Consider the following 15,989-nt stretch of genomic DNA (forward strand, 5'->3'; position numbering starts at 1 on the left):
AATATGGCAGCCGCCATATACCTCTCTCTTCAGTTGTCCTGGATTAGCTGTATGCTTGTTTCAGGTGGTGTGATTCAGCCACTACTGCAGTCAAAGAGATCAGCAGGACTACCAGGCAACTGGTATTGTTTAAAAGGAAACATCTATCTCCCTCTCAGTTTAGGTTCCCTTTAAATCTATCAAGTACTCCAGGAAAAAGGTGTCATCCTTATTCAAAACTTTCTGCTTGTAATTCATTACAGAAAAAAAAAAGGACACCGACTTGTGCCAGGCGACAGATTAGGGCAGCAAAGTTTGCTGTCACATTCCGGCTGTCAGCAGCAGTGACACTAATGAAGCCTCTTCCCCCGGCAGGTGGGTGGAGGAGGGGGGGGATTATACTATTATTCTGCAGAGGGGAATCTGCTCTGAGTCTCAGAAGATGAAAGTTGAAGGGTGGCGGTGGGCTCTGGTGACTGGCATGAGGGTGGGTGGGTGATCAGGAGGGGAAGGCGGAGGCAGCGGAGGAGGAGGAGGTGGCGGCGAGCCCCCCCCCCCCTCCCAGTCTGATCAGTGTGTGTAGGAGCAGCAGTGTGAGAAGCTTGTCCCCTTGTAGCGCTGCAATGCTTTGTGGGACCTTACGCTGCTTCTTGCCCCCTGCAGCACCCTGCGCCCTCCAGCCTTAGGGAGACAATCACCCATTGGAGCCCCCCACCCCGCCTTCGCACCTTACAGCCCCTGGGGACATGGAGGGCACCGCCGGCGGGAGCTACACCCGGGCACGGCTCCTCGTGCTGGGCAGGAGGAAGCGAAGGGACAGGATGCTCCGGGAGGGATGTTTGCTCTGTGCCCTCCTGTTCGTGGCGTGGAGCCTGGCCGGACCCCTGCAGGGCGCAGGTAAGCGACAGCTGGGAGGTTGTGCCAGGGCTGCTAGTAGCAGCAATAGGATAAGTGGCACAGATGGCATGTTCCGCTCTGGTAATCTCTCTACAGCTGCACCACTCAGCCCATTAACATTCACATGGTCTCACGCTTCCAACGCAGCCCCGAGCATCTGCTGCCTGATATGTGGCACTGGGGAGGGGGTGGGTTCCCTTCAAACCTCAGGCAGGTATCTCTGTGGGCTTCCCAGCTGTTTGTAGAGCTACACGTCCCACTGAGATGGGACAAAAAGCAAAGGAGCCGGCTATAGCTGAAGGAATCAGGGCGACTTCTCAGGGCGAAAACCAGCTTAGGGGCACCATTGTGTCTGGCTGCATGATAATTGTGCGCAGACAGTTACATAACCTCTGGCTAAAAGTTCAGTTACTGTCGTATGCCCCTGCCTGTTACATAGCACTATTGCCTGTCTGTACCAAAAACTATTCCCAGTGCGATACCCATCGTACTTGGCAAATTATACGATTCTGATTATCGATTCGGATAGCCCCAGCATCCTGCTAGGATTGCTGGAGGAAGCAGGAGCGATTTAATAAAGGTGGGAACATAGCAGCCATAGCATCTGCTATGGGGCCCATAGTCAAGGGGGGCCCGATGGCAATGGCCGGCAGAGATAATGGGGTCCTCAGTGGGTCGAGCAATGCAAGCGGAGCAAAGGGGAGATACTGGCTCTACCTAATACTGGGGGCCCCTCTGTCTATTTATACTGGGGGACTATTACTGGAAGACCCTCTGACTACCCAAACTGCGGGGCTACCTAATATTGGGGGTACCTCATTCTGGGGGGCACCTCTGGCTGCCCCAAACTGGTGTGTGTGGGTGGGCACACAGGTGTCTTATTTTTTGTGTCTTTTTTTTTTTTTTGTATAGTTTATAGCTTTTGCAGCTGGGTGGGAACACACAATACAATAAAACGATTCAATTTTAATTGCAATTCAATAAAAATGAACTTTTTTTTTTTTTTTTAACTGTTCAAGAAAGCTGATAGAATTCCCCCCCCCCCCCCCCCTTTTTTTTTTTTTTTTTAAAATAAAAGTAGATCGGGAGTGGTGGATTTTTTTCATACATTTTTCAGAATATTGAATGGTGTGGGGTAGATTGTCAATTTCTTGATGTAAAGCAATTTTTCAATCATTGTTGACGTAACTGGGTAGAAATTGAACACAGGTGTGTGATGCATTGGTCAGATTTCTCAAAATAATACAATCGTTTACAAAAAAATTATTTTAATTCTTGAACTGGAAAGAAATATAAAATAATGTTATGGTGTGTGGCCACCTATAGACTAGAGACATTACTCTTAAATTCCATTTTTTTTTTTTTTTTGCAAAAGCTGATGATTGAATGAGCAAATTCAGAAAGGCTAAAGCTCGATATACACTTTCAATTATGATTGGCCAATCATTGACCAATTTTACCACCTCCATTCAGTATGATGGTTTACCAAACCAATCTGTGCATAGCACTCAATATCTGTTGGTTGACCTTCATACTACATGGAGACTATAAAATTGGTCAGAGATTGGCCAATCATAATTGAAAGTGTGTTCTGGGCTTAAACGACAACTGAAGCGAGAGGGATATGGAGGCTTCCATGTTTATTTTCTTTTAAGCAATTCCAGTTGCCTGTCTGTCCTGCCGCTTCTCTGCATCTCATACTTTTAGGGCTTGTTTCCACTGTTGCGACGCGATTTCGGCCGCATTCCGACGCTTGTAAAAACGCATGCGGATGCGTTTCCACATGCGTTTTTACCCGCGATTTCGCCTGCGATTTCGCATGGCAGGGTGCCATGCGAAATTAACCATGACACTGCCAGGGCTAAATAAAATTGAAAAAGGTGCGAAATCGCACGCGAAATCGCGGGTAAAAACGCACGTAACAAACGCATGCGTTTTTACTATTAAATACATTAGCGGCGATTCGCACGGATTCCCGACGCAGGCGAAATCGTTGGCTCTTTTGTGCGTTTTTTTCACGCTGAAAAAAACGCACCTCAACAACGCTACAGTGGAAACAGGCCCATCCACTTGTATTACATGTGCGGATCTGCATGCGTTGGACGCATGCAGATTCGCGATAGTGGAAACGAGCCCTTAGTCGTAGCCCCTGAACAAGCATACAGTATATCGGGTGTTTATGACATTATTGTCAGATCTGATAAGATTAGCTGCATGCTTCTTTCCGGTGGGATTCAGACACTACTGCAGCCAAATAGATCAGCAGGGCTGCCAGGCAACTGGGATTGTTTAAAAGGAAATAAATATGGCAACCTCCATACTCTTCTCACTTCAGTTGTCCTTTAGGGCTCGTTTCCACTATAGCGAATCCGCATGCAGGCACTGCATGCGGATTCGCATAGGCAATACAAGTGGATGGGATTGTTTCCACTTGTGCGTCGTGCGGGTGCGTTTCGGCGTGCGGGAAAAATCTGCACGACAGGGTCGTCAGATTTCGCGTGCGGCAGGAATGCGGGCGAATCGCCGCTAATGCATTCAATAGGGAAATCGCATGCGGCTTTGTCATGCGGATTTCCCCGCGATTTCGCATGTAAAGCAATGGAGCTTTACACAGGCAGTGACATGGTTAAATTCGCCTGGCTCCTTGCCATGCGATATCGCATGCGAAATCGCGGGTAAATCCGCATGCGGAAAAGCGATTTCTTCTGCGGTGGAATCCAGGCGATTCCGCACCGCTACAGTGGAAACGAGCCCTTAATGATTGATACCTGACAGTTTAGTTTAATCATCAGCTATCAGGTCATCAGTCAGTCATTAGCCCTCCAAATCTCATGATCTCCATGCAAAGTTCTGGTTCGGGTGAAGGTGGCCATTAACGGTACATTTTTTATCATCCAATGCGATCCTTCAACGCAATTTTTACGATTGAATTGTACAGAAAACTGCGCTGTGTGTGTGTTGAGAATCAATGTAAAACGATTCTATGGCTGATTGGAACAGAAAATTCAGTCGATTCGAATGTTGGGTTTTACAATCTAATTAGAAGAGCGAGAATATCCTAATCAACCTGTTTATGGGAACAATCGATAATTACCTTCCGATTACTTTTTGATCATAAAAATGCATCGAAAGATTGCATCTGATGAATAAAATGGTACTGTTTATGGGCACCTTAGTGGGAAATCTGCTTCCTGCACTGTTTTACCCTGATGCAGACTTGCAGCGTTTCTCTAATCTAGACCAGAGAAACTGGAGCAAAAGCGGAGCAGCAGCTGGAATCAGCCAATCAGGTTCCAGCTGGTGAATGAAGCAAGGATTGTGATTGGTGAATTATTGCTGCTCCAGTTCTCCAGGAACTTAATTATTCATTTTACAATGGAGCTTTGTCGCATGCCGTTCCTTTTCCTTTCCTGTTTATGAACAACAGGTCCCAGCAGGCAGGGCTGGTTCAAGTAACAATTGGGCCCTAGGGCAAAATTAGCCTGGGGGCCCCCTAACAGACACCCCCCGACCAAAAAGCGTCATTAGAGGCCCTTTGTTGCAGCCACATTTTCCTCCTGGGCCCCTGAGCTGGCTACTGACCCTCCTCCAATCACCTCCCAACTTAACAGACTCTGCAGAGTCCCTGGGGAGCAACAGTTCAGATGGGGGAGGGGCACCTTGGGGGCCCCTACAGGCTCTGGGGCCCTGGGGCAATTGCCCATTTTTTCTTATGGAAGCTCCGGCCCTGCCAGCAGGCATAGGTTCAGCCGCGTATTTGTAAACTACAGAAAAAGGTCCTAACTGTCCCTGTTTTGAAGGAATAGATTTGTTTTTAGACCTGAATCCTGTCCCTATGTTACATCACTTTTTTGTTTGGCTACAATAAGGATATAGGCAGCTAACAGAGGCAGCCTGTGACTGCTATTATAGTGGCATTCTCCAATAGGACCAGTAGTGAAAATGACATGCTTGCTTATTGTTTACAATATTCATTTATAGATTAATTAGTCGGTGTTTGCCCATTGTAAAATCTTTCCGCACCCTGATTTACATTCTGAAATGTATCCCTGGTGGTGACATCTTTAGTCCTGCCAGATGATCTGTACGGAATGTTCGTTAAAGGATACCCGAACTGAACTGTGACATGATGAGACAGACATGTGTATGTACAGCCTAGCACACAAATAACTATGCTGTGTTCCTTTTTTTCTTTCTCTGCCTGAAAGCGTTAAATATCAGGTATGTAAGTGGCTGACTCAGTCCTGACTCAGACAGGAAGTGACTACAGTGTGAGACCCTCACTGATAAGAAAATTCCCTTTTTTACCTCTTTCTTGCTCTCAGAAGTCATTTTCTGCTAGGAAAGTGTTTTATAGCTGAGCTGAGATGAGCTCGTCCAGACCGCTAAGGAGGTTAAAAGGGGTTGGTCGGGTGTGATGCAGTTATGCTGCTCCACATTCCAAAGAGACAGTCCCCCATCCGGTCTCCCCCCTCCTGCAGGCGTAATATGCCCTCTTGGGCCCGTAGTGAGTGTAGAAGCAGCTCACCTGTCACCTGTCCTGTACTCATCTAGTGCAGGGTATTTTCTAGGCTAAACTGCACCCAGGGCGAGGGTGTAAATATTGCAAGCAAGTGGACTCACAAACATTATCTGCGATGCAGTATATTTAGCCACCCAATATAGGTAACCAGGTATAGGTGTCCCCAGTATATGTATTCAGGTACAGGTGCCCCCAGTACAAGTAGCCAGGCATAGGTGTCCCAGTATAGGTAGCCAGTATAGTTGCCACTTGTATAGGTAGCCAGTATAGTTGGCCCAGTACAGGTAGCCAGGCATAGGTGCACCCAGTATAGGTAGCCATGTATAGGTGCCCCCCGTACAAAGTAGCCAGGCATAGGTGCACCCAGTATAGGTTGCCAAGTATAGGTGCCACATATAGATAGCCAGGCATAGGTGCCTTAGTACAAGTAGCCAGGCATAGGTGCCCCCAGTATATGTAGCCAGACGTACGTGCCCCATATAGGTAGCCAGGCATAGGTGCCCGCAGTATATGTAGCCAGACATATGTGCCCCCAGTATAGGTAGCCAGGCTTTGGTGCCTCTGTACAAGCAGCCTGACATAGGTGCCCCCAGTACAGGTAACCAGACATAGGTGCCCCCAGTATAGGTAGCCAGACATATGTGCCCCCAGTATAAGTAGCCAGGCTTTGGTGCCTCTGTACAAGCAGCCTGACATAGGTGCCCCCAGTACAGGTAACCAGACATAGGTGCCCCCCGTATAGGTAGCCAGACATATGTGCCCCCAGTATAAGTAGCCAGGCTTTGGTGCCTCTGTACAAGCAGCCTGACATAGGTGCCCCCAGTACAGGTAACCAGACATAGGTGCCCCCAGTATAGGTAGCCAGACATAGGTGCCCCCAGTATAGGTAACCAGGCATAAGTGCCTCAGTACAAGTAGCCAGACATAGGTGCCCCAATATAGGTAGCCAGGCATAGGTGCTTCAGTACAAGTAGCCAGACATAGGTGTCCACAGTATAGATAGCCAGGCATAGGTGCTCCCGGTATAGTGCGGCTGGGCTCCTCTGTCTGCAGCCGCTCACTCTCTCTACTTCCTGCTAATCAGGAAGTAGTAAGAGTAATTTACCCAACACCGCATACTTGTGAACTGCCCCTTTTCCCCCCTCTGCCAACCGCACACGCAATTCAGCTGTCACCAAGCAGATTGTCTGTACAGCCCTCAATTCCTGCAATATTGCCCGAACAATCATTCAGAAATAATTAAGGGTGACATTAATGTAACGTCTTTGAAACTGTCATTTACGTTGCACGGGATTTGATTCGTCCGCCCCTGCGCTGTTTCCCCCACTCACATACCTGCAGGCTGATTTTACTACTTAACACAATTCAGACTGCGATTATAAAGAAAAGATTTGTGATTTACATAACAATCAAACGTTTGCTGTCATTTCCTGCCTTCGTCTAGACAGCGGATTCCGGCAGTCATTTCCTGGATGCCTCTCTGTATGCTCTCTCCTTTTGAGGTTTTTTTTGCATTATTATTTGCATTTATTGTAGTCGGTATAATAATAACTGTGTGTGAGAATATGAGAGGGAATATCGGCACAAGGGATTATCAATGAGATGCAAATATTTACGAGGTCATGCAGGATTATGTAAATTTGTATGCAAATTTATGCAGCTTGAAAATGGACCAATCAGGTCTCACCAAGGTTTAGATTCATTGGTCCATTTTTCAAGCTGCCTATATTTGTATAAAAATTGACATACTCCTGCATGAACTCAGAAATATTAGCATCCCATTGATCATCCCTAATCAGCACTTCTGTACAGGACTGGTTCCAGGTGTGACTCCGCTGGCTGCATGCTTGTTCCAGGTGTGACTCTGCTGGCTGCATGCTTGTTCCAGGCGTGACTCCACTGGCTGCATGCTTGTTCCAGGTGTGACTCTGCTGGCTGCATGCTTGTTCCAGGCGTGACTCCACTGGCTGCATGCTTGTTCCAGGTGTGACTCTGCTGGCTGCATGCTTGTTCCAGGCGTGACTCCACTGGCTGCATGCTTGTTCCAGGTGTGACTCCGCTGGCTGCATGCTTGTTCCAGGTGTGACTCCACTGGCTGCATGCTTGTTCCAGGTGCGACTCCGCTGGCTGCATGCTTGTTCCAGGTGCGACCGCTGGCTGCATGCTTGTTCCAGGTGCGACTGCTGGCTGCATGCTTGTTCCAGGTGCGACTGCTGGCTGCATGCTTGTTCCAGGTGCGACTGCTGGCTGCATGCTTGTTCCAGGTGCGACTGCTGGCTGCATGCTTGTTCCAGGTGCGACTGCTGGCTGCATGCTTGTTCCAGGTGCGACTGCTGGCTGCATGCTTGTTCCAGGTGCGACTGCTGGCTGCATGCTTGTTCCAGGTGCGACTGCTGGCTGCATGCTTGTTCCAGGTGCGACTGCTGGCTGCATGCTTGTTCCAGGTGCGACTGCTGGCTGCATGCTTGTTCCAGGTGTGACTGCTGGCTGCATGCTTGTTCCAGGTGCGACTGCTGGCTGCATGCTTGTTCCAGGTGCGACTGCTGGCTGCATGCTTGTTCCAGGTGCGACTGCTGGCTGCATGCTTGTTCCAGGTGCGACTGCTGGCTGCATGCTTGTTCCAGGTGCGACTGCTGGCTGCATGCTTGTTCCAGGTGTGACCGCGCTGGCTGCATGCTTGTTCCAGGTGTGACTCGCTGGCCGCATGCTTGTTCCAGGTGTGACTCCACTGGCTGCATGCTTGTTCCAGGTGCGACTCCACTGGCTGCATTTTTGTTCCGGATGTGAGTCTGCTGGCTGCATGCTTGTTCTGGATGTGACTCCGCTGGCTGCATGCTTGTTCCAGGTGTGACTCCGCTGGCTGCATGCTTGTTCCAGGTGTGACTCCGCTGGCTGCATGCTTGTTCCAGGTGTGACTCCGCTGGCTGCATGCTTGTTCCAGGTGTGACTCCTCTGGCTGCATGCTTGTTCCGGGTGTGACCCCGCTGGCTGCATGCTTGTTCCAGGTGTGACTCCACTGGCTGCATGCTTTTTCCAGATGTGACTCCTCTGGCAGCATGCTTGTTCAAGGTGTGACTCCACTGGCTGCATGCTTGTTCCAGGTGTGGCTCCATTGGCTGCATGCTTGTTCCAGGTGTGACTCCGCTGGCTGCATGCTTGTTCCAGGTGTGACTCCGCTGGCTGCATGCTTGTTCCAGGTGTGACTCCTCTGGCTGCATGCTTGTTCCGGGTGTGACCCCGCTGGCTGCATGCTTGTTCCAGGTGTGACTCCACTGGCTGCATGCTTTTTCCAGATGTGACTCCTCTGGCAGCATGCTTGTTCAAGGTGTGACTCCACTGGCTGCATGCTTGTTCCAGGTGTGGCTCCATTGGCTGCATGCTTGTTCCAGGTGTGACTCCGCTGGCTGCATGCTTGTTCCAGGTGTGACTCCACTGGCTGCATGCTTGTTCCAGGTGTGACTCCGCTGGCTGCATGTTTGTTCCAGGTGTGACTCCACTGGTTGCATGCTTGTTCCAGGTGTGACTCCGCTGGCTGCATGTTTGTTCCAGGTGTGACTCCACTGGTTGCATGCTTTTTCCAGATGTGACTCCTCTGGCTGCATGCTTGTTCAAGGTGTGACCCCGCTGGCTGCATGCTTGTTTCCAGGTGTGACTCCACTGGCTGCATGCTTTTTCCAGATGTGACTCCTCTGGCTGCTTGCTTGTTCCCGGTGTGACTCCTCTGGCTGCATGCTTGTTCCCGGTGTGACTCCTCTGGCTGCATGCTTGTTTCAGATGTGACTCCTCTGGCTGCATGCTTGTTCCAGGTGTGACCCCGCTGACTGCATGCTTGTTCCAGGTGTGACCCCGCTGGCTGCATGCTTGTTCCAGGTGTGACCCCGCTGGCTGCATGCTTGTTCCAGGTGTGACCCCGCTGGCTGCATGCTTGTTCCAGGTGTGACCCCGCTGGCTGCATGCTTGTTTCCAGGTGTGACTCCACTGGCCGCATTCTTGTTCCAGGTGTGACCCTGCCGGCTGCATGCTTGTTTCCAAGTGTGACTCCACTGGCTGCATGCTTGTTCCAGGTGTGACTCCGCTGGCTGCATGCTCGTTCCAGGTGTGACCCCGCTGGCTGCATGCTTGTTCCAGGTGTGACCCCGCTGGCTGCATGCTTGTTTCTAGGTGTGACTTCACTGGCTGCATGCTTGTTCCAAGTGTGACTCCGCTGGCTGCATGCTTGTTTCAAGTGTGACTCCGCTGGCTGCATGCTTGTTCTGGATGTGACTCCGCTGGCTGCATGCTTGTTCCGGGTGTGGCTCCACTTGCTGCATGCTTGTTCCGGGTGTGGCTCCACTGGCTGCATGCTTGTTCCGGGTGTGACTCCGCTGGGTGCATGCTGGTTTCAGGTGTGTGACTCCGCTGGGTGCATGCTGGTTTCAGGTGTGTGACTCCGCTGGCTGCATGCTGGTTTCAGGTGTGTGACTCCGCTGGCTGCATGCTTGTTCTAGGTGTGACTCCGCTGGCTGCATGCTGGTTTCAGGTGTGTGACTCCGCTGGCTGCATGCTTGTTCTAGGTGTGACTCCGCTGGCTGCATGCTGGTTTCAGGTGTGTGACTCCGCTGGCTGCATGCTTGTTCTAGGTGTGACTCCGCTGGCTGCATGCTGGTTTCAGGTGTGTGACCTTGCTGTCCCATCAAAATAACTCAGCACAGTCATTAATTTCTAAACCACTGGCAACTAAACTGAATACACCCCTAAGGCCTTATTCACATCATAAATCGCAATGACTGACACCAGAATTTTGTGATTTTGTGCGCGATTTCTTTTAGCACCTTCCGGCGCTTACCTGCGCGTTAGTGATTTTTAGTAAGTTTCCTAACTGGGAGACATCTCAAGCTCACTCCAACCTGAATTATCACAAATTTCTCTGTTTTAAGAAAGCAAACTTTTGTTTTTCTTAGCATTTTAGTAAGGGGGCTTTTAGGACCATTGTAGTCCCTTACACACTCCAATGAGTTCTGGGTCACCATGAGCTTGCTGGTTAGTCTGTACCTCTCGGTGTTACAAGCCCTACTGCATAGAGCCAAATTAATCCATGCCATGCACTGATGAGGATCAAACAATCCGAAACAGTCTGTATGCATGTTGGATTATTATGGCTCTGTACACATTAACAAGCTGACACATCATTGCATTCCAGCGGTTCTGGAGGTGTGTTTAGCTTCTAAGGGTACAATGGTTAATTTGCATATATTCAGCAGTGTTGCTCTGGGAGACATCTCAAGCTCACTGCAACCTGAACTATCGCAAATTCTTTCTGTTTTAAGAAAGCAAACTTTTGTTTTTCTAAGCGCTTTTGCAGAGCGATTCGTTTTTTTCACTTCCTGACGTCAGTCAGGAAGAGAACTCTTTCACCCGGAAAATAATAAATACAATGTATTTATTTTAAAATGCGCTCGGGAAATCGCTATACAAAGCGCTTTTTCAAGCGCTTTGTGATTTCCCTATACCTTCCATCATAGGCAAATCGCCCCAAAAATGGTACAGGCAGGTCTTTGGTGAGTGGATCGGAATTGAACCACTCATATGTGAACACTCTCATAGGGAATCATTACACAAGCGCTTATTGGGGCGATTTTGAAAATCGCCAGCGCTTAAAAAAAGCCAAAAGCGCCCTTAGTGTGAACCAGCTTTAAGTGAGGAATGCCAAAATATCTTGTGTGCCCAGCAGTATTTTCCAGCACAGCTTTATCTCTCTTTGGCCTGGAGGTCACTAGAGCTCCTCCACCACTCCGCCATGATGGAGCTGGTGAATGTTAGATACTTTGCACTCCTCCCGTGTGAGGAATAGATGCCCCACAGATGTCCAACTGGGCAGCCTCTTCTTCCTTATATGGCAATCCCTCTTCCATGTCCAGCCGCCCCTTGGCTAGCTGCCGCCCAAAGCCTTGGTGGCCTTTCCAGAAATCCAGCCCCGCTCATACGTCGATTGGCAAAAGATAACCTCTGTATATACTTCTTTGGCCGACCATGGCCAGGCCTGCTCTGAGTGGAACCTGTCCAGTCGTCTTGGCTACCCTGCTGCAGCTCAGTTTTAGGGTGTTGGCAATCTTCTTATAGCCTAGGCCATAGGTTCTCAACGTGTGGTACGCGTACCCCAGGGGGTACTTTTGATGGTTCCAGGAGGTACTCTGACTTGATATACTTAACCAAGAACAACAAATTTAGAGTTTTAGACCATGATAAATCTTATTTAAACAACACCAAATTAGTATTTTAGCTAATTAAAAGCATATAGTAAATAGTAAATACTTAGAAAATGTTTAGAACCTATTATCATGTACTACAATTAAATATATATTTGTCAAGGGGTACTTGTGATAATGTTTACTATGCTAGGGGGTACTTGGTGAGTACAGGATTTTAAAAGGGGTACATACCAATAAAATGTTGAGAAACACTGGCCTAGGCCATCTTTATGTAGAGCAACAATTCATTGTTTATGATCCTCTTAGGTCGCATTCACAGTGGCACGGTGCGGAGCTGCGTTATAAAGTCTAAGTGCGTTAGCTCTTAATACAGACGCGTTGCGACTTTAACCACATTAAAACGCAACGTCGCACTGTGAATGAAAGTGAAACTGTAACCAAGAATTGGACTTCATCCCAATCAGTAGCTGATACCCCCTTTCCCATAAGAAATCTATTCCTTTTCTCAAACAGATCATCAGGGGGCTCTGTATGGCTGATATTGTGGTGAAACCCCTCCCACAGTGTGATGTCAGGACCATGGTTCTGACATCACACTGTGGGAGCCTTGTTGCAATTACCTGAAAAGCAAGCAGCATCTCCTCCCATTGACATCACCTGCCAGCAGTAAAAATGTCACCATGTGATAAATGTCAGAATGTAAATCAGGGAGAGGAAAGATTTTACAATGGGCAAACACTGACTAAATCATTTATACATAATTATTGTAAAAATTAAGCACTATTGATCATCCTTCTGGGATTCTATGAATATTTCTATTCTTGGGACGGGAATTTAATGATTAAATTCAGCTATTACATATTGGGCTTGATTCACAAAGCAGTGCTAACCTACTTAGCACGTCTAAAGTCTTTAGACGTGCTAACCAGGGTGCTAAGTAGGTTAGCACCGGATTGCTCAATCAGATCGTGCGCAAAGTTTATTTTACTTTATGCGCGCGCTAAATCCCATAGGCTTTAATGGGTTCTTCGCGTGGAGCGCTCTGCGCAGTGCCAGTGTGTGCGTAAAGTTTTACGCGCATAAAGTTTTGCGCACAAAAAGCTCGTTTAGACGTGCTAAGGGGGTTTTTACAGGCGTGCTAACAGTTAGCACCACTTTGTGAATCAAGCCCCTTGTGTATTACATGACAGCGGCGATCAGGCGTGAGGTCAGCTGCTAGTGTCGGAATTTTTTATTAGCAGATGTTAAATAATCACTTATTCATGCCTCTCAACTTTTTGAGATAAGAAAGAGGGACAATTTAAGGACAACCGAGGCGAATATAAACGAATGAAATAAACGATTGTATCTATCTTCCTTCTCTTAAAAATGACTTTTAAGATATTCCAGTTTTACTTTATGTTGACATCTACTTTTTAAGTTTTAACTGTTTTATTGTTTTTGCTCAATGACACATTCATTGAAGTATGCCAGAGCTAAAATCTATGAACTATTTTATCTCTTTCCTGCTCTCAGAAGCCATTTTCTGCTAGGAAAGTGTTTAAAGGTGTGTACACACGTCAGATAAAAGTCTTTGGAAAATGAAAGATCACAGACCAATTTTACCCCCTTCCATGTAGTATGAGAGCCATACTCTACACAGTCTATTCTATGGAGCTGAACTCCCCATCAGATAAAAATCTTTGCAAGATGCTGCACACAAAGACCGCTGTACACATGCAACAGATCAGTATCTGCAAAAGATCTGTTCCTGCAAAAGATCCATTCCTGCAAAATGCATTCATAGTCTATGATATCTGCAGATCCCATACACACCTTGTTTAATGGACATTCATCTGCAGATCAGCCAATTATCTGCCGATCTGAAGATCCAACCTGGTGGATTTGATCTGCAGATGATTGTCAGTTAAACAAGGTGTGTATGAGGTCTGCAGATATCAGACTATGAATGCGTTTTGCAGGAATGGATCTTTTGCAGGAACAGATCTTTTGCAGATACTGATCTGTTGCATGTGTACAGCATCTTTGTGTGCAGCATCTTGCAAAGATTTTTATCTGATGGGGAGTTCAGCTCCATAGAATAGACTGTGTAGAGTATGGCTCTCATACTTCATGGAAGGGGGGAAAATTGGTCTGTGATCTTTCATTTTCCAAAGACTTTTATCTGACGTGTGTACCCACCTTTATAGTTGGAATTTCTTATCAGTAAGGGTCACACTATAGTCAGTTCCTGTCTGAAGGTGCGTACACACATGCGACTATAGTCGTTTGTAACGATCGTTCCCCGATCTTTACCAACGACGATCGTTACAAAAAACGAACCACCGACTATTAAGGCAAACGACGAACGAGCCAAATCGCTACAAAAGAAAGTTCTGTCTCGGCGGATTTTAACCAACGACGATCGTTTGCAAAAGTAGTACATCGTTGGAAACGATCGTTCGTACTAGGCTTGACATGCGCATTTCACTATTTCTCCATGGAACTTCTCATTTTTATGCGCAGGCGCAATAGTTGCTTTCTGTGATGTAACGTTCGTTCTAACGATCAGATCGTTACACACATTTTAAAACTACCTTTACTTAGGTCGTTCTTTCATCAATTAAAAGTTCGTTCGTCGTTCTTAACGAACGATCGTTGTCGCATGTGTGTACGTAGCATTAGTCAAGACTGAGTCAGCCACTTACATACTTAATATTTAACTCTTTCAGGCAGAGAAAGAAAAAAAGGAACACAGCCTAGTTATTTGTGTGCTAGGCACTGTACATACACATGTCTGTCTCATCATGTCACATGTCACTTCGGGTATCCTTTAAGCCACGCCACTGCCACACCCCTAATTATGCCCCTGACACACCAATCATCATTCAAACCATAAAGATTTCATAAGAAAGATATGTTGTTAGATAATTCACATCACACTGGTCCTTTCTATCCTGGTTCATTTTCCTTCATAGTAACATTTGAAAATAAGAAATGTATCAATTTAAAGGATGGGAATAAAGTTTATTGTTAATAAAACACATTTAGTCAGTTTCATAATCCTATCGGTTAGAATTCTGTATTTTAATCGATTTCGCTACAGGCTGGACTGAGCATTCTTAAAGCACATCTAAAGTGAGAAGCAGATGGAGGCTGCCCTATTTATTTGCTTTTAAACAATACCAGCTACCTGGCAGTCCTGCTGATCTCTTGGCTGCAGTAGTGTCTGAATCACACCAGAAACAAGCATGCAGCTAATCCAGTCATACTTCAGTCAGAGCTCCTGATCTGCTGCATGCTTGTTCAGGGGCTATAGCTAAAAGTATTAGAGGCAGAGGATCATCATGACAGACAGGCAATATGCATTGTTTAAACCAGGCCAGTTTTCACAAAAATGGCCACTGCAGCTTTAAGGCCTCGCTGCAGGGCCGCACAACTCAGCACACAAGATGGCCCCCTGGATGTATGTTTATTTGTTTCTGAACGTTTATTTATTTTTTACTATATTTCCCTGTTTTTTTATGTTTTATTTATTTATTCCCCCCTCTCTCCTCCTGCAAGCCAATCAGCGTGATCGGCTGTCATAGGCTATGATAGCCGATCACTAGAGCAGGATCACTAGTGCACAATCCTTACACTTCTCTGCCAGTAACAAAACCTGCTCCACCATCCATTCTGCTCAACTGACTCGCATATAAGCTGAGGGGGTAACTTTCCAGTACATGTTGTCTGCTGAGGCTTATACGTGAGTGTATAAGATCAGGGCTGTGGAGTTGGAGTCGTGGTTTCAGAAACTGAGGAGTCTGAGCAATTATGGGTACTACACACACACACACACACACACACACACACACACACACACACACACACACACACACACACACACACACACACACACACACACACACACACACACACACACACACACACACACACACACACTTTATTGGAGATCTGGGCCCTGAGCCTATTTTTGAATAAATCAGATGAATTGTTTGGCGCCTGCATTAAAGCTGTGTGTTGTGGGCACAGATTGTGCGTCAGGCCAGTTTATTAGGCTGAGTTATTACTTGCTGCGCACTCATTACATCTCCCTGCAAAGTCTTATTTGTTTGCTTTTTTCACTTAACCAACCACCACCAAGATGTTTCCCCCTGATGAGTAACCCCTCCCCCGGCTGCGTCCATTCTTCCAGCAAGCTGGAAGAATATTTATTCCCCCCTCCCTCTCCCTGCCAGCCAATCAGCGTGATCGGCTGTCATAGGCTATGATAGCCGATCACTAGAGCAGGATCACTAGTGCACAATCCTTACACTTCTCTGCTAGTAACAGAACCTGCTCCACCATCCGTTGTGCTCCACTGACTCGCATATAAGCCGAGGGGGTAACTTTTCAGTACATGTTGTCTGCTGAGGCTTATA

At 47.3% G+C, this 15,989-nt stretch overlaps 1 protein-coding gene across 2 annotated transcripts in view; it reads left to right on the forward strand.

Moving 5' to 3' along the window:
* Positions 1–552: 552 nt before the first annotated feature.
* SLC24A4 (solute carrier family 24 member 4) overlaps positions 553–15,989 on the forward strand; it is a 178,576-nt gene continuing 163,139 nt past the window's right edge. For both annotated transcript variants that reach the window (XM_068254605.1, XM_068254606.1), the window contains exon 1: positions 553–876. In XM_068254605.1, the coding sequence (XP_068110706.1) occupies positions 726–876 (151 nt within the window). In that variant the 5' untranslated portion in view covers positions 553–725. The remainder of the gene's footprint in view (positions 877–15,989) is intronic.

This window comes from Hyperolius riggenbachi, chromosome 9 (assembly GCF_040937935.1).
Source record: "Hyperolius riggenbachi isolate aHypRig1 chromosome 9, aHypRig1.pri, whole genome shotgun sequence".
Classification (NCBI taxonomy): Eukaryota; Metazoa; Chordata; class Amphibia; order Anura; family Hyperoliidae; genus Hyperolius; species Hyperolius riggenbachi.